At 35.9% G+C, this 24,797-nt stretch overlaps 1 protein-coding gene across 3 annotated transcripts in view; it reads right to left on the minus strand.

Annotated features, from left to right (window-relative positions):
- Positions 1 to 573: 573 nt before the first annotated feature.
- Positions 574 to 24,797, minus strand: part of LOC113237424 (telomerase-binding protein EST1A) — a 29,005-nt gene continuing 4,781 nt past the window's right edge. For 2 of the 3 annotated variants that reach the window (XM_026473881.1, XM_026473879.1), the window contains 16 exons: positions 24,041 to 24,218; positions 22,296 to 22,785; positions 22,035 to 22,145; positions 20,495 to 20,686; positions 18,686 to 18,747; positions 18,319 to 18,470; positions 12,771 to 12,931; positions 12,342 to 12,415; positions 11,391 to 11,488; positions 7,812 to 7,974; positions 7,323 to 7,461; positions 6,687 to 6,857; positions 5,889 to 6,042; positions 4,653 to 4,886; positions 4,221 to 4,381; positions 581 to 2,416 (listed from right to left, as the gene is read on the minus strand). In XM_026473881.1, the coding sequence (XP_026329666.1) occupies positions 2,348 to 2,416; positions 4,221 to 4,381; positions 4,653 to 4,886; positions 5,889 to 6,042; positions 6,687 to 6,857; positions 7,323 to 7,461; positions 7,812 to 7,974; positions 11,391 to 11,488; positions 12,342 to 12,415; positions 12,771 to 12,931; positions 18,319 to 18,470; positions 18,686 to 18,747; positions 20,495 to 20,686; positions 22,035 to 22,145; positions 22,296 to 22,785; positions 24,041 to 24,218 (2,609 nt within the window). In that variant the 3' untranslated portion in view covers positions 581 to 2,347. Of the gene's footprint in view, positions 2,417 to 4,220; positions 4,382 to 4,652; positions 4,887 to 5,888; positions 6,043 to 6,686; positions 6,858 to 7,322; positions 7,462 to 7,811; positions 7,975 to 11,390; positions 11,489 to 12,341; positions 12,416 to 12,770; positions 12,932 to 18,318; positions 18,471 to 18,685; positions 18,748 to 20,494; positions 20,687 to 22,034; positions 22,146 to 22,295; positions 22,786 to 24,040; positions 24,219 to 24,797 lie in introns of all 3 variants that reach the window. The other variant, XM_026473880.1, reaches the window with a different exon arrangement.

Here is a 24,797-nt window from a genome sequence, read left to right on the forward strand (position 1 = left end):
GAGTATAGATACAAGCCTAAATCTTCCGCGGTATGCGCCAGCATATCGTTACAAAAATTCGCTTCCATTCCGGTTCGCCTGATTGACTACTACTATGTATAAATACACCTTAAGGCTTCATTTATATTGATAAATGAAGCGTTAAGATGTAGTCATACGAGCAAAATTTCGACTACATCGCAACTGCAAAATAGCTGTTGAAATGCGGTCGGGAAGCAGTTTGCATGCAGTCGGTGCAACTGCGAATGCTAGAGCAATTCACTTGCAATTGCAAATCTAACGGCACGACTGCTTGCTGCACTAACAGTTGGCAGTTGTCATGCTGTCGCGCCAACTGCTAATTGTTAGTTTTGATAAACTGTAATTGTAATGTCAAAATACAGCTTGTATGAGTGGGCGCTAGAGTCGACATAAATAGGTAGAATTATAATTAAAAGTCTCATGAGAAGTAATTCAATGTTTATTAAAACTTCATGATTAGGACAAATGAATTAACAGCATCAAATTTTCAAAATGAAATTAATAATTTTAACTACAGTAACTATTTCATAAATCTGTTTTTTTTATATTAATGGATAATTTCTATTTTGTCTACAAATAAAATACGTTAAGTGTACTTAAAAAAGAACATGGGTCTAAATAAGGATTTGCCGCAGGCAGGAAAACAGTTTAAATTTGAATGTACTGTGTCAGCATTTGATACAATATTCACACAATTAATAAACGTTAATCTGTATTTGCTAATAATCGTAACATTCAAAGGCACATGCACTCATAACCCATGTTGGCAACAAGAACAAAATTCTCTATTATTGTATATGAACTCAATTACATCATCATACAACGGTGATCATCTTGAATGTCGCATAAAATAAAGCGGATAATTTTTTTTAACCTCTGGTAATGCGTCTAGACGTATAATTATATTCGTCATACGAAACATTTGTTACAGAAATGAATATCAACGTCATTACAGCCTTATCACAAGGTTGTCATGGTCATGTGAACCATGGATATAGGACATTTTTCAGCAAATATATAGTGATGATCATAGTTCTATGATAATTTATATGTAAAATTGTCTATTTATTCACGGTATGGTAAAAAGTAACTTTATAAGACCTGCGTACTTATAAACACAGAAAGCGAGTACTATGTTATGATGAATTTATTACTCTTTTATTGCTCACAATTATAACTATCTAAAGGCAAATATTTTACGAAACACCTCACTGTCGATGTTCATAGAGTACCTTTGTAAACTTTTATAAAAACACATTTTCATAACACGCATTTACTACATGAAGGACGTGGTCAATCGAGCCTACACTTGGAAGTGTAAGTGTACATAGGAACCTTAATTAACTATAAAATTTTGCGCAACGGAGATGAAAAGCGATTGTCAACATTGAACTTACATTTTAATAGCCAGCGTAAACTTACGAATCAATGCATCAATGCAACTATGTTTAACTTGTACTTTGCGGGGTACTCGATACAGTACGTCGTTTATAACACTGTAACCTAACAACTTTGTGGTTAAAGAGTGGATACTACAACTTAAGAACAACAGTCCGACATTTAAAATTACATATCTAAATCACTATGATTTTAGCTAGCGACTTGAGAGATTAAGCACATACTACATAAATTCAAGTTGCAAGTTATGATCTACTAGAGTGTGTACGCGAACTTTCAAAGTCACGGGCTAATAACACTGTATTACCACCATTCATTCATAGATTGCTTATTTTCTTTATAAGAGAATCGTCAAAATAAGACACAACACAATTTAGGCTAAAATTGGCACGAGGCATTCCAATCGAACAGTAGAGAAAATAGATAAATAAGATTAAAAATTTCCAATGATATTATTTATTAAAGTCAATTAATAAAATGTAAAGAAGAAAAAAGAATCCATGGATCGTGTACTTGATGTAACAAGCAGGCAATATAGTTCATTCATGTCTATTACCTAGCTACAAAATAATAAAAAATATACTTAATATGTATATTACAAAAAGTAAATAAAAATAATAGCTCAGCAACACTAAATTTACGATTTATCTAATACCTTAGAAATAATAACTGAAAATACGTAAAAATAACAAAGTAAAATGTAGCTCAGGAACACAGAGGTGGAACCCTAAAGCTCGTAACAAAATTTATTAATATATCCGTCTATTGGTGTATTAATTTTACTTATACTAGTCAATTCCTATACTAGAGTGAGACGTGTACGTACAGTCCGTCGATTCAAGGTTAGACTTGGTTTAAGCACTATCATTCCGCAACATTAAGTTACATCGCGTGTCGATATAATTACAGTAAGTCAAAATATTATGAGCTAATTAGTCGTCCGATTACTGGTCACTTGTCCGCTAACCGTGTCGTCCGTTCCAGTTGGTTTTACGTTCTGTGGAAGAAGAAAACTATTTAGAATTTGTGGTTTATTTTTTGTACAAAACCTACGTTTTTTAAGTTAATTTCCACATTATTGTTTGAAGTAGGCGTTAACTTCTTGAGGATGTAGAATCTTCTTACGACCTTTCAGGATGTGCCAAGGTCAACCTAGATGTATTTATATTAAAAATTAAGAAAGTTCGTTACTTTGTTCTAGTATTATATTGAATAGAAAGTCCTCTGTCAGGGGCAGTGGAGCTCCTTGTGAAAGAGGTCGTCAATGGAAGTCCTGCCACCTTACCTATTTCTGCCGCTAAGCGTTAATGTAAACATTACTGCGTTCCCATTTGTAAGTGTTTGTAAATAATTTGTAAGGGCATTAACTGCCTCCGTGGCCGAACGGTTACCATACCGGACTGCCACGCAGAGGTCCCCGGGTTCGATTCCCGGGCCGGGAGAAATATTTGTATGGCCTACATTTATTTCTCTCGTGAGTTTGGGTGTAATTTGTGGTTGTCTATGTGTGTGTCCATGGCACCCGCGACACAGGGTTTCCCTAGTGCGGGGCCATGTTGAGTGTGTGCGTTATTAAGGGCTAAAGGTGTAAAATTACAGGCACTTGGGACTTGTCAAGTTTATGTCTCAGGGTGACGGGTACAGTGGCAGGCGAGTCGCTTACCACTAGGAGCACGACTTGTTAGTCGGGACGGGACGAATAAGTCGTGCGCCTGGAGGTAAGCGACACGCCTATACATAACAATTGCAGTGCCACTCATGGTTTTAAATCGCAAAGATCTTAGGGGCACTGCCACTGCGCCCGTCACCCTGAGACATAAGCCGACAAGTCCCATTTGTCAGTAATTTCACTAGCAGCCTCTCCCTTCCAAACGGGAACGCAGTAATGCTCACATTACTGCTTAGCGGTAGAAATAGGTAAGGTGGCAGTACTTTCCTGGATCAATACTTTCACAAGCAGCTCTACTGCTACTATTACTATTTATTTAACTGCCTCTATGGCCGAACGGTTACCATGCTGGACTGCCACCCAGAGGTCCCAGGTTCGATTCCCGGGTCTGGTAAATATTTGTATGGCCTAAATTTATTTTTCTCGTGAGTTTGGGTGTAACTTGTGGTCGTCTATTTTTGTGATCATGGCACCCGCAACACAGGCTTTACCTATTGCGGGGCTATGTTGAGTCTGCGCGTTATTATTATTATTATTATTATTTTCGTATTTATTTTAAACTCTCGCCTCTCCCAAGGCCTAAAAGACTAATTTTGAATTTTTAAATGGGAGAGGCGTATTTCCCGGTATTATTATTATTATTATTACGTATATTTTATTTAATGTTTTTATGTAATGGTTTGTATGGATAATTGGCACTTCATTTATTGCCAATGCCGTCTTTCACAAGGCTACTCTACTGCTACTACACATTCTCTAATTAGCCCGTTCAGAGTCGTAGGTCCCAGAAATTCTCCGAGTTATTTTTAACATCTAAGTAAAAGATATAATTAGAAAAACAATCTTCATGTCACTTACAACCAAGCACACGACTTGTTAATCCCGTCACTTGATATCATAAAAAAGTTTTATACAAAGGGTTGTCTAATAAAACATTACATTACTTACATTAAACACATTCCCTAATTAGCCCATTCTGACCCCGAGGTGCGAGAAATTCTTTGAATTCTTTTAATGTCCAAGCAAAAGATATAATTAGAAACAACAATCTTCATGTCACTTACGACCAACCTCACAACTTGTTGTTCCGTCGCTTGATATACTGACGTCATTATACTTTATTAACCCTTACCGCAGTGTCAACGCCGGCCCAGTGCACGAAAGAAGGTAGGTCGCGCACGGGCAGCTCTGCAGCCAGTGCCTTAACGCGCAAGTTGCGGTCGTCAGTTAGCAGTACAACTTCCCGCACGCGTCGTACATATTTCCCTTCGCCGCCGTCATCACCACGGGTGTCTGTTAAGATTAATAACATTCAATTATGAAATAATACTTCTCAGACTCTAAAGATAAAACCTTGGAAATGCTAGTTTCCTTCCGGGATCCAAAACAAGATCCGCTAACGTAACAAAACACTTCTGAACCATTAATAGCTGTAATCGTGAAATGGAGCATAACTTGACACAAACTAAAGCACTCTATAAGTCACCGGTTTTCTCTATCCAAAACAATTGTATTCCAGTTAGTGTTAAGAAAAATATTGAATGTTCACTATAAAAGGGCTTACCAGGTTCAGTAGCAAGAGTGACATGCAAGTTGAGAGCAGTAGCTAACACGCGATCGTCGTTGGTTGCTCGTGTCTGATCGCGCTCGGCGGTGAACGCTCGCGATGCTAATAAGGACCCCCGTGACGTCGCCAGTCGTATCCCGCCGCCACCCCCCTCGCTAATCCAGGTCAATGCTGCTTGTGCGTTTTCGCCTACTCGCGAACATTTGCGTAAACCTTCCAACTCCGTCAACACTGCCAAAGAACATAAGTAAAGAGCGATAAGGGTCTACTTCAATTCTAAAAGAAGCCACAAACATCTTTATAAGACCACAGATTATATTGTTGAACTTTAAGCAGCAACTCCTGATACGTGTATCTGTTGATCGGATCTATATCCAAATGATTGAATGAATAAATGAATCTTATTATATTATCTCTGTGAAATAGATAAATTATTGGTTCTCTTTCCTCTAGAAGCTTTGTTGCATTTGTAAACCAGAAAGGCAAGCAAAAACCGAGTGGTTTCGAAATTTTTTTTTTTTCGGTTACTCGGTTATTCGGTTTGTTTGGATATTTTTCAAATGTCACTCAAATAATTCTTTAAATATTGAAAAATCGTTAAATCAGTGTTTTTTACATTATTTTTACTATTTATGGAATTCACAGCCGCAATGAGATCAATCAACTTCAGGAATTATAATAAAAAAAAACAAATCTACAACACTTGGCACTATTCTAAAATAAATATGCATATTTATAAAGATAAACATTTTTTAACTACAAAGTTTTTTTAATAGTTGTTGACGCTATATGGCTCGCGCACGCGCACATCACTCACGCCTCACTACATTACCTCCACCCATCTTGCGGACGCTGTTGCTACACTGTAGTCAGGTACCCGAGTGCCTAGCATTTAGTTAACGTTTATTTATCATTTAAATCACAGTAGGATGATATTATGAGTTACGAATTTACGATGATAGTTTTAAGACAAAACCCAAAAACCCGGATTTTTTTTAGCTGAAAACCGGGTTCCAAAATGAACGGTTACTCGGTTTTTCGGTTAACTGAGTAACCGGTTTGCGTGCCCTATTCACCAATAAATTTAATAACAATAGTTAGCTGGCGACCAACGTTCATCACTATTACATGACTGACGTTACAGCTAAAAAATTGTATGTAGTAAAAACATTTTCAAATGTTGATTATGAAAAGCGTTCCCTTCTGTACCAATACAATAATGTTAATACTAACCGACAAGGGGTACGGCCAGTAAGTAGGGCTGCGAATTCATAGCAGCTACGGCTTGCAGCAGGGCGAGATGGTCGATGAAGCAGTTTGTATCGGGAACCAACCAGTGTGGGCGCACCTCTACTTCTACGCTTACCCAACCGCCACGAAGAATTTCCTGCAGATTCCAAATTTAAAAAAATATAATTTATAAAAAAATATATACATAGGCTAAACGAATAAATAGATTATAGGGAAGATAAATCAGATTCTCACGCACAATAAAAGGATCACGCGTAGGTCGGTCGCGCGTATCAATGCAAACGCGCAACTGCCTGTAAAACGCGCAGTTGTACAGGCAGTTGCGCGTTTGCATTGATACGCGCGACTGCATCGATGCAGTCGCTTATGTTGAATATATTTTCAGACATGTAAATTCGAAACGTTAGTTTTGCAAACTCTTTTATATTTTTATTGATGGCTTTGTTGTTTATGATTTGACGTGATCTTGTTTTATGTTATTTTTTCGCTTTAATTAAATTAAAAACATAGGTTAACTACGAATAATATCTATATTTTACAGTCCATCCAGGTTTTATATTCATGTACTACTGTACATGAATATAAAACCTGGGTTTGCGTCGCGATTGTATCTCTTAAATATGTAGAGAGAAGTAGGTATGAGATTGTTACTGAATGAGCTGTATTTTTTTTAGAATAACAAAGAACAAGGAAAGACTTAAACTCAAGTGTTCTACACTGCAATTAATCACAACAATGATAAAGATTATTTTCCAGATCTCAGATTTTGCATTTACTAACCTGCATACGCTCTCTGCGTTTCTCCAACGAGGCTTTTCTAGACTCCAGCTGTTCCTTCCGCTTTAGCAGTCTTTTTGTAGCTTCGCAGGCTCCCTCCGAGCCGTCCACATTTTCGCTCATACTGGTAGGGCCACTTGACACTACCATACTATCATCCTCAGAGTCTTCAGACTGCAAACAAACATGTACTCTATTGCTTCATCTTATGATATTCATCGATTTAATCCCGACTCCACTAACTCACAGACAGAAAAAAAAACAGGTTCCAACGTGTCTACACTGTGACAAATTTGTTGTACTGAAATTTGTGTGACAGGTCGGGATTAACTCGTGTCATGTAACTTAAATAACTAACTACCGTTATAATTAAAAAAGAACTGTATAAAATAAGTCATCTACTATCTATTGGCAAATACAAATAATAAAGTGCGTTCGTGCAAATAAAAAAAAATGTGCTCATAAAAGTGACTACCAATTTCTCACTTCACTCCAAGTTTGAACACGGCACATTCATTTGTAAAACACCAAAAAAAAATGGAATTTCATCAGGTACAAAGTGTAGTTTTTCTTGTTCAGTAAAGAGAATATTTTAAAATGTCATGTATAGAAATCAAGTTCAAACTTAGGTATGCTAACCTTTTGGTCAGGTATAGTTACCAAGTGTTGCAAGGGCAGGTTGGTCACTGTAGCTTTTTGAACTGCGCTCACGTAGCGCGGAGGAGCCCCAGCGGGGTACTCCAGTTTTAGAACTGGTGGCTCCACTCCTACTAGATATCTAAAACAAATACAAAAATAATACATGTGAATGAAATTATTCATTCCATTCCAAATAATAAAACTTAGGAGCATAATTTATTTAACGATTTTAGCTTATTTAACGATAATTCAACTAGCTTGAAAAATTCATGAAACAAGCTGCCCTGCCCTCAGAACGAAAAAAGGTACAACTGCTATATAAAGTATATATTATAGTATATACTTGTGCCTTTTTTCGTTACGAGGGCAGTGCTTTAGTAAAAAGTCGAAAAAAATTGTGTCCATTTTCAACAACCATTTTTGTTCATGAGGAATAACAAAGAAAACCGCAATAAATACAAAACAATTAAGTTATTAATGTTGACTAACTCAGTGCCAAAAAAGAGTAGCTTGCGTGTGCGCAGTGCGTGCTCGGCGGCGTGTGGCGGCACGGCGGGGTCGTCGTGCGTCCATGCCACCGCAGGTTCCATATACATCAATGGCGTGAACCCTGCCAGAGAGGCGTCCTCCGCGAGCCGCACTATCGCCAGACCTGTACCAATAATAACACGTCTGAGAATGCACATAATAGAATTATATCCTGGACAAATATAGTCAACATCACGAGTGTTTCCCGTCTGTCCGATCGGTAATTACATCAATCAATCTTTTTTATTACCGGCAACAATGCAACCCGATTTAACACGTTCTCTGTTGTCGTCTTTAAGTCTACAAATAGTATCTCAAAAGTACACGTATTTGGTATGGCACGTAACTACAATTGTAATCTGCATATAGATGACATTGTAGACCTTACCACCCATTTTATAGCCTTTAAAAGGTCATCAATTACATCTAAAACGAGTCGCAGGTCTCTGACTCGACTTTTACTGCAAGTTTTACAGCTAAATCTGGTTGTTAACCTTACATAGGGATTGAACAGTCGTGTAAGGGTCAATTCATTTTAAATGGAAATTTTATCGAATTTTAATTGCATGTAATTTCCTAGTCCTTTCGATTCAATAATCGCTAACTTATTGATCGCGTGATAGGGGTGGAACTCCAGCCTACATCTAGTCCCCCGAAGAAGGAAAGGGGAAAGCAGAATTAAATCGTTCACTGTCAGAATATTCACGTATTAATTATAAAAAGACAATTAGTGCAATACTAGGTTTTAAGCTTGTTTCGTTACTAACATACAGATATGTGATGTGAATACTGCATGATTTTAAAAGCCACTTGGCATGCTTGACATAAGTAATGACAAGTATGGTAAAGATATACACTAAATGCCAAGGATTGCATTCAACAACAAAGCGGGCACGCCTCACTACTATCGTAGTATAAAAATAATAGGGCAAATAGGACAACTCTCGAATGTTCGGCGTAAAGGCCTACACTTCGCTCGGAGCGTAGGGTTGTTACATTATTATTTTAGTTGTACCTACAGGTTGTAAACATAATTCGAAAAATATAAAGTGTTCATCACAGTATTCTGGTGTTATATTGAAATAACCTGTGTTAAATGCAGTAGGTACTGTAGCTGTCGGTGTTTTTATACCAGTATCGCGGATTGGTATCTTGATACTGCTGGACAATTTTGAATTTTAAGGCACTCGTGTTCAAATTACCACAAACACAACAATAAACACGTTTACTAATTGATGTCATTTTTTAAACACCGAGCAACCGCTATACAACGCGAGTGCATCGCGAGCTTATGCCAATGCGCACATCCGAGCTGTTAAGTTTGTATGGACTTACCGCACTTGTTATACTCGGCTACTATGCCCTCTTTTTAAAGACAGAAGAAGTTTTTATTAAGGTAGGTTTTTGTTCCGTATCTATTAAAGAAAATTATCGCCTGGAGTACAGTACTTACTTTTCTTGGCAATGATGTAATCCCTATTAAATAATTATGTGTATTATTGGTAAGTAATAATCATTTATGATAAATGATTACGTTATAACAATAATCACATTTTTTCCATTTTGTGACAACCCTACACGGGCGGCGGTATCGCCGAACATCAAAGTCGTTACGCTACTGTAGAGAAGACATCGTTATACTGTGGTAACTGGTTTGTATTCCGTGATGGTGACAGTACAGGTGCGAGTATGACAAAAAAAATATATAACAACGCACCGTTTTAATCGATCACTAACATAAAGTGATGTAAGAGTACTTCACACGGCAGTTAAACGGTTTTACTATCCGTGTGAAGTAACAACACGTACGAGTGTGGAATATGAAAGGTAAACAAAATGCGACGGCTCGACTCAATACCGCTATCATTGAAACGATCGTTTAATAATTACCGTTATACAAAATTACTATCAACTTTGTTTGCAATAACAGGAATTAGTGCGTATAACTTTGTATGTGGAAGTGTCAGTGCAACAGTAATGTTGTATTGATTAATATTTACCGATGTGTAACGGAAATTGAAAATAAAATTATTATTTGAGACCTGAAAAGAACATATTTGTTTTCTAAAACAAACCAACGTTTCGGGATCTTTACAGGTACCGTGGTCACGACTGACTATTTACCAGTACTACTACTATTATTTACCAGTTAGTCAGTTGGTGTTAGATAGAAAAAAAAAACAAAATTTAGCGATTTAGATCCGAAAAAAATAATTCATTTTCAATGTGTAGCAATCGCGAAATCCTAAGAATTCGATGCATTATAGGAAATTATTGTCACTTGTTCTCAGATTTTTTTAACATAAGATTGTTTTTTATTAAAAGTAGGTAAAGATATTATGAGCAAACGTAATGATAACACTTTACCACTTCGGAAGGGTAATATTATTGCTTAGATTGACTGTTCAGATCATTAAGACGCTAACTGTTTATAAGGGCCATCAAAAACGCCGCTATTGCCATCTGTTAACAAAACCGTGCCATTAAGGATCAATTAGGTTTTACCTTCGCGCTATTGACCCACGCCGGTACAAATCTCGGATAATCACGAGAAGCTTTAAGCAACACTCCACTCAGATATAAAGTGTGATAATGAAACAATACTACGCAACTGTACATGCTGGCTGACTTTTTCAATTCTTACTACAATCGATACGTCCCTTAACTAAAATGCATATACGAAACTATTACGTATAGTCACTTTTTTTTATGATACCAAGTGACAAGACGAACAAGTCGTGCGTCTGGTGGAAAGCGACACACCTTTTTTTTTTTTTTTAAGCGACTCGCCTGTCTATAACAGTTGCGGTACCACTCTGAGCTCTACATCGCAAAGATCTAAGGGGCACTCATACTGCGCCTGTCACCCTGAGACATATGTTGACAAGTCCCATGTGCCTATAATTTCACCAGCACCCTTACCCTTCAAAACCGGAACGCAGTAATTCTCACATTACTGTTTGGCGCAGAAATAGGTAAGGTGGCAGTACTTTTCTGGACGGACTCTTTCATAAGGAGCTCCATTGCTACTAAACTAAATTTTGTTATGGATTTTCAAAATTAATTTATTACAAAAGCTATTGACAAAAATAGTTTTTAATTTTTTTGAATATTCACCTTTCTATCTACATCCAGTATTCCCTGGTCCGCAAGATACACTATTTATAGGTCCCGGAAGCGAATCTCTACTCCTTTTAGTAATAAAATACGCAAAGTAAAAAAGACACTGAACTTTTATGTAAACGACTGACAATCCAATAAAGAACAATATTGCAAAAAAAAAGGCATAAACACGCTCGAGACAAATTAATAAAATATAAGATTGTTTTTTTTTTTTATTAAAAGTAGGTAAAAATATTATATGCCAACGTAATGATAACATTTTACCACTTTGAATGCGTAATATTTTAGTTTAGATTGACCGCTCAGATTATTATGACGCTATTTATAAGAGCCAACAAAAACAAAAAAAAAAAAAATATCCATCGATAGTCATTGATTTATAATAAAAGGGACATAATCGATGATAGACCTTCTTACCGTCTTTCATTTCACTTTCGAACTTGAGCGACTTGTCATCTAGATTCTCTAGGATGTTCATCAGTTTCGCCAGCCAATCCCAAGGATCGTTTTCGCTTCTGTTTGATCAAATAATAAATTAGTGATTTAAGAGAACACATCGCACTGCTGTTTCAATAGTGTTATTATAACTCGAAATATGTGACATTCAAGATTATACCATAATTAGACGTAAAATTTTATTCTCTACACGACAATAACAACGTCGTTAGAATATTGTAAAAAAACAAGTAAAATACATCTAATTAACTACTACTCACTCAAAATGAGACACGCTTTACGTGAGCAAGTTCTGGCCAAAATAGTCCTTATTCAAAAACATTAAATTACTATTTTTTCTTTTATTTTAAATACGTACATTTGGCAAGTAGGAAATAACTTATACATAAAATTACACAGATCTTTCACGGGAAGCGAGTAATTACTTTTTCGTTGATACTGAGAAAATACACTTTTAGAGTTAACACACTATTGTATTAATAATGCGACATGCTAAAATGGTTGTGAACTGCTTGACCAGGCTCATGCCCGTAGTTTTGAAAGTATAGCTTAAAGCAATGTCTGGATTTCTTTAAATGATCATCACTTTTGATTCTAGATGTTGCAACAAAGTTTTATTGTATTGATTTCCATTTAAAACAAATCCATACTTTCAAAATTTATTTTAAATGAGGACAGAACTTACGCCCTACCTTCAACCTCCGGTAAGGTAATTTACACTTTTCTAAATTAAATAATCATTATTTAGAAATGAAAGTGACAATAAACTGGAGTGATACGACAAAATTATAAAGGGCTCGTTTTCGCCACTTAAACGCGGAAGTAAAACAATAAATATATAAACAGACTCAAAAACTTTGTCACATTTCACTTCTGTATAAAAAATTATAACTAAAATAAAATGATACTAACTCTACTTCGAAATTGTCAAATGAAGGTGGTGGATTCCATACACTACTGTGGCATAGCATCCAGTCAGACCACACCTGTAAAAAACAGCGCAATTTACTATACAACCACAATAGGCTCATATCATAAAGTATAAAATATAGTGGGACAAAGTTACGTCAAAAGAAAAGGTTATACTCAAAGATAACAGGAGTAAATAAAATCTTGATTTTATTAATGTTCTTATACTTGATTTTTTTTGTTTATTTAAAATTGTACAGTCAGCCGATATGAAGGCATTCTATAGCTGTTAGTCCGTTCTATTTTGGGAATAAAAAGATATGCCTTTTTAACAACGACGTTTCGTACTCATATTTGTTTTAATTAATTACGTAAAACCTGCAAGTTAATGTAGGTATAAAAAAGAAAAAGTAGCTACAGAGTTCAAATTACCTTAATAGCAGGCAGAAGTACCAATGCATCAGAGTGCTGCTGCATGTGCGCAGGCTCAGGTAACAGAGCACAGCAACGCTCGAGCAATGCTCCGAACATGAGAAGGGACACTCCTAAAGCAGCTTCCAGCCAGGCCGATCGCTCACCGCCGCTGCTGCCATCTGTTATCAAAACCTTGTCATTAAGGATTAAGTAGGTTTTACAGTCGCGCTATTGACCAACCGGTACGAATCTCGGATAATCGCGAGGAGCTTTAGGCAACACTCCACACAGATATAAGGCGTGACAAGAAATAATACTATACAATTCTACATGCTGATTGACTTTGAAACCATTCTTACCACAAACGACACGTCCCTTAACTAACATGCATATGCGAAACTATTACGTATAGTCAATTCTTTTTATGATACCAAGAGACGGGACGAACAAGTCGTGCGCCTGGTGGAAAGCGACACGCCTGTCCATAACAGTTGCAGTGCCACTTAAAGATTTAAAACGCAAAGATCTGAGTGACACTTTCCCGTCACCCTGAGACAAAAGTTGACAAGTCCCATGTGCCTGTAATTTCACCAGCACCCTTACCCATCGAAACCGGAACGCAGTAAAGCTCACATTACGTTTGCCGGCAGAACGGCAGTACTTCCCTGGACGAACTCTTTCACAAGGAGCTCTACTCCTACTAAACTAAATTTTGTTATTAAAGATTTCCAAAATTAATTTGTTATAAAAGCTATTGACAAAGTTAGCTTTTATTATTTTTTTAATATTCACCTTTCTATCTACATCCAGTGTTCCCTGTTCAGCAGAAACACTATTTATAGATCCCGGAAGCGAATCTCTACTCCTTATAATAATAAAATACGCAAAGTAAAAAAGACATTGAACTTTTATGTAAACGACTGACAATCCAATAAAGAACAATATTGCAAAAAAAGCATAAACTCGCTCTAAGGCGACAAATTAACCATCATCTAAGTCCTATCACTTACATGTATGAATAAAACATGAAACGAGTAGGTCATAAACGCGCAACTCTGATGTAAAGTGTGATGATAGTTATAGAATAAATCATAGAGGTAATTCTGATGCAGTGGACGTAGATGCTAGTAATGATAGGAAAGACTAGGTAGGTGACCGACAGCTCAGCTCCACAGCGATCCGGTCCTGTATAAATAGCCTCGCTAAAAATACACCACAAGAATTGCACCTGCAAATGTGATACGCCCACTGTCCTAACTAGTACCTTTCCCCGCGAAAGCTGTTATTATTCCTCATTACAGATAAACATTGCTTCTCTTCTGATCAAAGAAGAACAACGTAATGCCTTAAAATGTTGATAATAAAACAAATACCGCTATTGTTTGCTTACTCGAAGCGTGCAATGTTACGTTATCTGTACTTACAACAGGGTATAAATTATGGTCAATTGACCGGATAATACGTGGTTATGTGTATATGATTTGATAAGCACCAACAACCAAAGCTAAATGTAATGTGAAATTGATACATAAAATTATGTGTGAAACACTTTAATGGCGGCACTACCCATTGATCGAAGAACGACAATACAAAACCAACGACAAATGATAAAAAACATAAATAGTAACGATTAATTTATTTATATACTTTTTTAACAGTTAACAGTGTTAACAGTTATCTGAATCGACCTCCAAAAAATTTGCATAAACAGGGGACACCCAGTAATCACAGTATTGGATACAAACAGGGTCAATTATAATTTTTCATGGCATTATATTTCCTTACAGGAACACTTCATGCATATATTACATTCATTAACATACATTATTAATATTTCATAATATCATTATGTATAATGGCGTAAAGGAGCGCTCCTTTCGTCACTGTGCTGTCCGTCGGCGACGGCGCGTCAGTTTGTTGAACCTGTCGCCGTCAAATGTGTGCATTTGCGCGGCGTGCGGGCATAGGCGCGGGCGCAGGCAACCGACTGCGCGGTGCAGTGCATCAACCTCCAATAACTTGTAATTTGTAATTACAAACCTTTACTGCGCCCGGACGGAGCCGCAGGAAATAGCCACATTTACAAGCCTGCGTAAAACCCTTGATACGTTAGTGAGCTCTATCTCAACTTTAAGGCCCTGATTCATTAGAGAGCTTCATTTTATACCTTTGGCGATTAAGCGAATAAAATGGTTGGTTAGCAATTAAAAGTTTTACTTGCCCATGTATCATCTCTCGCAATAAGTAAAGCATTAAACTGGCTACAGATAATACAACCACGCTGGTAAATCTAGTCAAAGTAAATTTACCGCATTAAAATCGATCTCATTTTGCAATTCTAATTAAGTGAATTTAGAATTATTTTTTTTGCATTCATGGCTCTTCCTTATGAATCACCTTATGCCAAACAAAGTTCTTGACTCTTGGCACAGCGCAATGATACTTTTTGCTTATTAAGAGAAGATAATCAAATTTGGGAATGAAAATTCCTGTGGTTTCTGTGTCACGCACGAGGTCTTTGAACTGAAACATTACTCACAGCTGATAAATAAAACCACAAGTATTTTTTACAAATTATAAAGCACCAACGCTATGATTACCCTTTATTATGACGATTAAAATATCATTTTTGTACCCCTGCAGAAATTGTATATTGGGTTTTGTTAAAAAATATTTCGATATGAGTAAATGCAATATCTGATTACAGAGGAAAAAGGCTCCCAAAAAAGAAGTAGAATTTAACCAATTTTACGATGAAGCATTTACGATTGCCCCTTACGATCAAAAAACATGAATTATATAGGAATTTCTTATATCGGTTAACGACGCTTAATACAAAATATACAGCAGAAAATATTATCTTTACGCGATTCTCACGATACGGACATTCGCTTCGACCAGTTTTTAATGTTAGTTTGTAGGTAAACTGTATTTGCGCATGTTTGAAATGTTTCCCAGCATTCCTAATGATGCAGTAATATTACATAGACATTATTCTTATTATTAAATGTTATTCTATTTATACTGTACCCCCACCGGATATTATTTTTAAATAAAAAGTTTCTTAGACAAAGAAAAACATTAAGTTGTTGTGTGCATTAAAGAGTGTATTGTTTTTATGGATAATTATTTTGAGTGAGCGACAGTACTTTTAATTTCAAGTAAAGTATAAGTATAGCATATGTAATCGTATGTTATTTAAGCATAAGCGGGCCCCATGACTGAAACTATCCACTTGTGCTAACGAGTACAAAGTAAATAAGGCATTTCATTAATATCTAAAATAAATAAAGCGCTTTTGAATATCCACCGTTATAAACAACACAATATAGTCACGTGTACTCATATTATTTATACTCCCCTCTTTATTATTTGTCATGTTCTTTTTTTTTATTGTACTGTCAGTTACGTAAGTTGTTTTTAACACGCCGGTTATATACGAGACTCCTGAGTACATAACGTTTTCATGAACATTTGAAAGTTTAGGTAAATTTTTAAATGATCATACAATGTGTAACGAAAAGATAATTTCCATGCAACTGAACAACTTTAGTTAGAATAAAAAATTCTATTGAATAATAATGACTAAGAATAGTTTTTGTAACTAACACAAAAGGGCCCTGTTGTACGATAAATAAATGATTATATTATTACAGAGCTGTAGTTTGTAATACTCCATGTAATACTCCACAATTTAAAGAAGTTCAATTCCTTCGTAACATGAATTTTACAAATATACATATAAATATAGTATTATTTAAACATGAATATTACATATAAAATGCAAAAATTTATATTCTTTATAAGGCATAGGACCTTGGGCAATATTCAGTTTGAGTAATCAATTTCAATTTTAGGATTAATGGTGAAAATATATCAGTGTTGAACAATATTGTTACCATAATAGAGGAACTTACAGGCATAACTGTGAGTCTCTATAAGTGTGATATCATAAAATCGTAATTTTTTCATAAAATAGTTAATAATCTCACTATTCCTTTTCGGTGCAAGTGACAAACACATTTTAAGAAAACAGAATTAAAATTCAATTTCTATAACGTGCAAATCGTAAAACTACTAGAAATTAGGAACAACCAATGGATAAATAAATTTCGCATTTACTATATCAAAACTTTGTATCCGATCGGCCGGCACCACTTTTATGGAACTTTGAACATAAAATATGTTGCCATAAAAATGTAAAGGTTTATAAATATCGTGGTTGTCTATTCATATTTTCATAAGTACCACACTACAAATAGTTCACGTTCAAAATATCCACACATAACCAGTTGTTGTAAATGCAAGCAGGAATGTGGTTATGATATGAAGATTGTAGTTTCTAATTATATCTTTTGCCTAGACATTAAAATAACTCGGAGAATTTCTCGCACCTAGGAGTCAGAACGTCAGAACGGTCTAATTAGAGAATACTTTTAATGTAAGTAATTTAATGGTATATTAGACAACCGTTTGTATAAAACTTTTTTGTGTCGGGACGAACAAATCGTGCGCCTGGTGGTATGCAACACGCCTGTCCATAGAAGTTGCAGTACCACTATAGAGATTTAAATCGCAAAGATCTGAGGGGCACTACCACACCGCCAGTCACCTTAAACATAAGTTGACAAGTCCCATATGCCTGTAATTTCATAACAACCCTTAAGGACTAACCACACATATTAGGGCCATGCCCGCGACGTGGACGGGGCGTGGTAGTTTGTATGAATTACAGGCCCGTCCCGGCGCCGGCCCGGACACGGATATGTGTTCATAGACCTTAACCCTTCAAAACCGGAACGCAGTAATGCTTCGGCAGAAATAGGTGAGATGGCAGTATTTCTCTGTACAAACTCTTTCAAAAGTTGCTATACTACTACTAAAAACCGAAACATTAATCCATTGACAGCCCACTGTTGGACACGGCGCTCTTCATAAACGGAGAGCGTTTACGTCACGGTCCATCACGCTGACCCAATGCATAATGCATGTTTTTGTATTACTTTTTACCGAGTTTTATGAACCTTCCTTAACTGTTAAAATTAAAAAGTAGGAAAAACTCCGTGGCTCGAAATACTCAGTAATTCCTTAGGAAAAAAAATCAACGCTTGCAAGGCTACACGAAGGCAAGCGTTTTCCCTAATAAGCCCGAAAAATAATCATCATAAAATGAAACAAAATGTTTTTTAATCCATTGTATAGTGTTGTATTTGCAATGTTCGATTGTATACTTCAAATATAGGCAGAGTCATACATATGGCATGACAAGTCATAATTACTATGTACTCTGGTACAGTCAGCGTCAATATGATCTGAGCATTTGTCGTCCGAAAACAATTGAAAATGCGACTTAAGGTTCATTTACCACGCATAGAATTTTGGTAAGTTTGAACACTCAGCTCATTTTGACAGCGCATTAGTCAGGCAGTCGGAAATTAAGCGTAAAATATACACATTTTAGAAACCTTTAAATCTTTTAAAAATTTAGACAGGATTTATGGCCACTTAAATCTTTAGGCCCCAGATAATAAGAGTAATTTTCTAGCACAATCGATAATTATCTTACCTTTTAGAGAAGCAGCAGTAGTCTCAACGGCAAACATGTTAAGAGCAGTCAGTTGAAGCAGCCTTGCAGCAGGAATCGGCAGAGGTTGTCGATGTAGCAAGGCTCTGAATTGCCGCAGCATCAGCGAAGCGCTCTCGTAAAACGTCTCCATACTGTCGTTATTAATTATTGATTAAGACGAGGTGTATATGGTGCGTTTTCGAAGGATCTTTTAAGACACACAATTTGTTCGTTGTACTAAAAACTTGAACATGAACAAACCCAGGATATCTTTAGTAGTAATATAATCCCCAATTTGAATACTTTTCAAATTAAATTAAGTATACATAACGGTTATATTTACAAGCGCTGTCTGTATAAAACTTACCCAATTTTAGTAATAAGTTTTCCGTGCACATGTAAATAGCTGGTAATGAAAGTTTTGTTCAGCTGTAACAAAACAGTTTTATTAGTTAAAATCTGTCATAAATATCCAGAATATATCGTCGTCTTAGAGTGAATAACCTCGAATGTGGTTTCTATGTAATTTTTCAGGACGAAGATAAAAATGTGGTTTAAAATATAGTTAACGCAATAATGTTTGTAGTTAGCATTTTAATTAGTTAAAGTATACCTCTTTCAGATACTATATTACTTTAATAATATATTTGAACACGAAGTTTATAAGTTTCTTTTTTTTTTTCAACAAAAATCAGTCAAAACGAGCTATGTCAAAACGCGTGTGCGAGGTTTACTCTCTAAGGCGACGATACACAACATATTCCCTTTAAAGGCGAAAGTGAATACAAGTATTATACGCAAACATTTGAACATATTCGACATATCACCAGTAGAGGTAGCACAACAGGACATGACTTGAGCGAGAACGACATGAAACACAAGATACTGCTATTCTCGCATAGAGATTTCGCGCCTTATGCCGCTCTCGAGCAAATCGCGTCCTGTCGTGCTAGCCCTACAGATGGATTGCGGCCAAATTCTTGCCTATAACGACCAAACAACGTATTTAAAAAACCTCTTGAAAATTGATACAAAGATCGAACAATCAAAAAGAAAAATTCCTTAGTAATCCTAATTCGGATCGGACTCCAACCAGCATCTGTTGCCTCACCGTGGCTACCGCTCTTACCAACTGAGCCATAGATCGAGTCAGCAGATTTTAACAGCTTTTTTTTGCTGTAACGCCACCTATGACAAACTCATGAAAATATTTTCATGATATTTATTATTTTGTCACACAATTTCTATGACACAGGGCATTTTTGTTGAAACAATTAAACTAGGCATCACTTCAGACTAAAGAGAAATGTAGCGGAAAATGTGTGCAAATTTTTCTCGCTTGCTATTGCGCTCAATCGTGAATTTAAGCACAAAAAACCGTTGAAAATTGACTTCTCAATATCGGACACAAATGCGAATGCGTAAAGAACAATGCCCCTTTTTGTTACGCCCATTTTGAACTCGGTAAATGTTTTTGTCGCGACCGGTTGAAAATTTATATCCATCTAAAGATACGTTATAAAATAATATACGTTTCATTCATAAAGCTTTGAAATAAGTCGGAGATAAAAAAAATGTTTTTTAAAAATACGTAAAAACATGTGGAAAGCATTCCAAATATTTGTTTTTGGACATTATACAACCTACATTTTATTTTAAGCCTCGTTTACACTTATCATACGTTGAGATAATTATGAAAGAAAGTTTATTAGTATTGTCTTCCTTCAACTTCCTTAACTTGAACTTGACTTCAAAGTTGTCAGAAAATTCAAGAAGTGTAAACGAGACCTAAAATAAAATGTCAAAATTTTTGCTGCGTTAAAAAATAATGGTCACACCGCATCCAATTTTTTTTAAGCATATTACAAAATACTATCATTTTTGCACCATTTTCATCTCATTCGTCTGTCGTAGTGAAATGCGTACCCTACGTACGTACGTACGTATACTTATCTCAGAATAATGATTAACTCTGTACTACAAAATCACATATTAATGTTCATTATTAACATAACCTCAAAATCCACTATCCCTGTGTAAGTGTGTAAATCTAGTATAATTAGAAACTATATCGACATATAAATGAAACTCTTTTAGCTGATCCACGACTGCATGGAACTTGGGCATTGTTCTTTAGCCACATTGTTTCCACCGACTGCGCACACTAATACATTACCTCAACAGGAGTCATAGAAGCCAAATGCTCATCCCTAGAATCACGTCGCAATGTGGTAGTGCGATGTCCGCTGGGACGCACCCATACTTCGCGCCGCAAACTCTGCCCAGTCCCGCTCACAGTTACTTCGCTGCTTTCGCCATTACGAGAACCTTCTAAAGCCGCTCGACGTTTGCGTTCTGCTGCCTCGTACTGACAAACACATAAATAAATAGCTGAGTCAGGTTCCTATTTAGAGCGTTTTCTTTATTTAACGATATTTTAGGTATTATTGTATCGATCAATACGAACTACTTTTATTATAGAAACTGTTCAGACATCGTGAAAAACAAAATCAGCTCCTCCGTATTCAATGTTTAGAGTTTATTTTTGTCTACTTTTCCTCAAATGTAATATAGCCATGGTTAAAATGAATAAAAATGGAAGTAAATTAATTTGCTGGTAAGTGACATGCCTATCCATAGCAGCTGCAGTGCCACTCAGAGCTTTAAAGATTTGAATTGATTTCAAATATTCAACACAAGTTGCGTTTTTTTTATGCAGCTAATTTTCCCACTCTCCCTTTGCATAAAATGAATAACACAAGCCCATCTACAGTCACAAACACCACCACCAAAAATATACCATTTTTATTAACATGGATATCCGCCTGAATATATTAGAATAGAATAGAATAGAATAGAATCGTTTATTTCATGTTATCAATGTCACAATATTACAATTGGAAATACAATGTCAAGGGATAACTATGATCGTCAGTAACAAAATAATAATAATGAATATAAAATAAAGTAGTATAACTACTGCTTGTCGAATAAAATAAAATTAAAATTGTTTCAAAAGAAACTCATCGACACTGTACAATTCAATATCCAATAAAAGGATTTTTAGTCGGGTACAAAGCGTTTCATCGTTTCTAACAGTTTTCAGGTCTGTGGGTAGATGTTCGTAGAATCGGGGACCTATTACCCGCGGATTTCTAGTTGCCAGTTCGGTACGGTGGGCAACGGATTTTAGTGTTCCTGCGTTTCGTAACGCTCGGCCTCCATTATAATTATAATTGTCTGTATTGATTGGTATAATTAATTGGAGTTGATTAAATTTAACTGCTATAAAAAAATACTTAGCCCTACACAGTAAGAATAAGTTTTATGGTAACGAGAGAACGTACCTATGGACGACATAGCGGAATATTTCAAAATAGAATATCCCAAACACTGCTTAAACTGATGTTAATAAGGTCTAAACATAATCGAAACTGCCGTGGAGCGCCTCAGAATAGGAGTGTCGTCTTTCAGTAGTCGAAATAAAGATTCTATCTTCTATCTATAGGTCCATGAGCCGTTATTTAATAAAAATGGGCGCACTGCTTGGAGCAATTATGGTTATTGCAGAATTTCATATTAGAGACTCAATAACTATAGAGACCATTTATATGAATTTTAATTCTACGCCAAATAATATTGCTACAGCTGCAAGAGGTTTGAAAAAAAAACAGGTATAAGCGGAGTCTTGAAATTGTGGTCCAAATTGTACATACCTTCTTTCTGTTTTCATCAAATAAAGACAATAAACTTTCTCTTGCCGAATGAAATGGATTCGAAGACATTAAACTTCGCATGTAATAGTATACTGCGTCTAATTTTCTTCTCTGGAACAATAATTGAATCTTTAGCGGTAGTTAAAAATAGTATGATAATCATGTTTGGATGGTTTTTTCTTTTTTACAGAAATATGTTGGATGTACCAAGACAACTTGTCATTATTAATTTAGTTGTATTGACTGTTTTTTAATACTTACAGCATATATAGCTAATATTGCTAACTGATTATATGGTCGTCCATTTTTAGGATTGATCTGCTGAGCCTTTGTGTACCAAAATTTGCTCTTCGCGTAGTTATTTGTCTCATTCACTTGTTCCTTATATCTTGCTAAGTCGCCAAGAAACACGTATAATTTTTGTACTGAGATCAACGCCAGCCCCACATAGCCTAGCCCTTTTGGAGGCAACATATGATTGTCATTAATGTAATCGTCAGTGTTGAATTTATAAGCCTTCTCTAACATCTGGACAAGATTCTCGAAAAACAAATTTCCTTCATCAATAATAACGTTTATAAGTTTGACTATCTTCGGCTTATCTTCAGGTGATACTTGAGAAAAACTTTTCCTTAAAATTTCTATGAAACTATAATATAAAATCTTCCAAAAGTGATGTTCGATGTTCTCGGCTTGGCAATACTTGAGATCAGACATTAGTAGTCTTTGGAGAGCACTTTGCAATTGTTTCCTGTAAACAAAAAATAATTAGACATTGGTTACTTTGGTTCACTGAAACCAAATACGTCAATTCTTAGAACTCAAATGGATGCCAGAGTTGTCACAAGGTGAAGCGCTATTTACTTTAACTTTGGTAATATTAATAATATAATATTTGTTAAGAAAATTAGTCGGTTATTAAGAAGAAAAAAAGTAGCTTGAAATATTAGACGCCAAAAATCTGAAAGCGAGGTACCAGAAGTCCGCAAGGAGTACATTACGGCGCTGCGTTGTTAGTATTTAGTTATCATGAAGTCTACAAAATAAAGTATCATGAAACATTGTAGATTTGGAACAAAGGCCGCTTCTTGAACACAAGTTACGAAGATATAATACATAAAATGAAAGGCTGCAGGAAAGTATGTGTGGAGGATTAGAAGATCCTATTAGTTAAAACGAGGAGGATCAATACGAGGCAATGACCTGTTAGGACAGTGATGGAAGTCGTAAGAAGTAGAAGGGAATTAGAAATGTATATACATAAAATAAATTATTATCTTTACGGCATTGGTGACCGAAAAAACCCAATACAAAGATCTATAACAGACACATAGAGGAATTTTGTCGACATGGTGCCTTGACCTGTAGCTCAGTTGGCAGAGCGTCGCAACGGTACAGCGTGGTTCAAGTCCTGTCAGGTCAAAGGAATGTTTCTTTGTTTTCGATCTTTATATTAATAATAATAATAATGATAGTCTATTCAGGGCAAGTGTTGTGAATATCGAAAATTTGACAATAACGTGAATGTTCGGTACATTCATATGTACAATTACATAGAAAAGTCAGTCAATGTTATATGGACTTTAACAGTGAATTTTTGTCATAGGTTTTGTCATGTCAATGGGCGCAATTTTATGGTTAAAGAAAGCGAAAGAAAGTTGGCACTCGCCACGTGAAATGTGGTAATTTTAAATAACTAATTTGTTTTATTAACCACTACAACATTGATTGAAAACTGTAATACAAACAAGACCATTTCACGATCGGTTTTCAGGATAGTTTTCGAGTTTTTGTAGAATAGTAGCAGCAGAGGTCCTTGATCGCAAGGTTCGCTTGTCCTTACCTATTTCTGCCGACAAGCTGTAATGTGAGCATTACTGCGTTCCGGTTTTGAAGGACAAGGGTGCTGGTAAAATTAAAGGCACATGAGACTTGCCAACTTATATCTCAGGGTGAAAGGCAGTGGTAGGGCCACTGCGCCTGTAACAATAAATCAAATAATTTACCTGGTCTCTATGACATCGTCCCAGTGAGCTGCCAAAGCAAGCGGTCCACGCAAGATGTGTGTTTGCAATATGGCGTCCTCGCGGTCCACTTCCTGCAGCAAGGCACGGTGCCGAGCTGCCCGAGCCGCATCGCCTGCCTCGTACCCCGATCCACCGCGGTTCGACGATTCTTTTAATCCTGAAATATATTAAACAACAATCGTTCACAATACTCCAGGAGTCTCTTAGAATTCTTGAGAGAAGAATAACTCATACCGCCATTGCATACCGCAATAAGAAATCTTTAACTAGTAATACGTGTACTGAATAAATACGATATATTTAATTAAAATTGAAAATTAATTTGTACCACATAGTGTGTGATACAGCGATTCAACTTGTGTCATGTTACAAAGTTATGTAAATGTTTGCTTTCTGTGTAGTGAGATCCTGGGATCGATTTCTACCTGAGCTTTTGACCCATGAGCCATTTTGTTTAGTAATTAATTCGCTCGCTGTAATGTTGAAACATTGAAATAAAATATGCGCTTTGAAAGCTCACATAAGTCTTTGAAGGAATGAACTATGGACTAATTTATATTACAAAATACTTCAAGATGTTTTTACAAAAAGTGTCAATACTAACTACGAACAATTAAGATGTTAACAAAATTGGCTATTACTTCCAAACTACACGAGTTTTGAATTAGATTTTGTGTTGTGGAATTAAAACCAAAATCTAAAACAATTATTATTATTCTGAAATTCGCAAAAGTTC

This window comes from Hyposmocoma kahamanoa, unplaced genomic scaffold (assembly GCF_003589595.1).
Source record: "Hyposmocoma kahamanoa isolate Upper Pololo Valley unplaced genomic scaffold, ASM358959v1 93, whole genome shotgun sequence".
NCBI lineage: Eukaryota > Metazoa > Arthropoda > Insecta > Lepidoptera > Cosmopterigidae > Hyposmocoma > Hyposmocoma kahamanoa.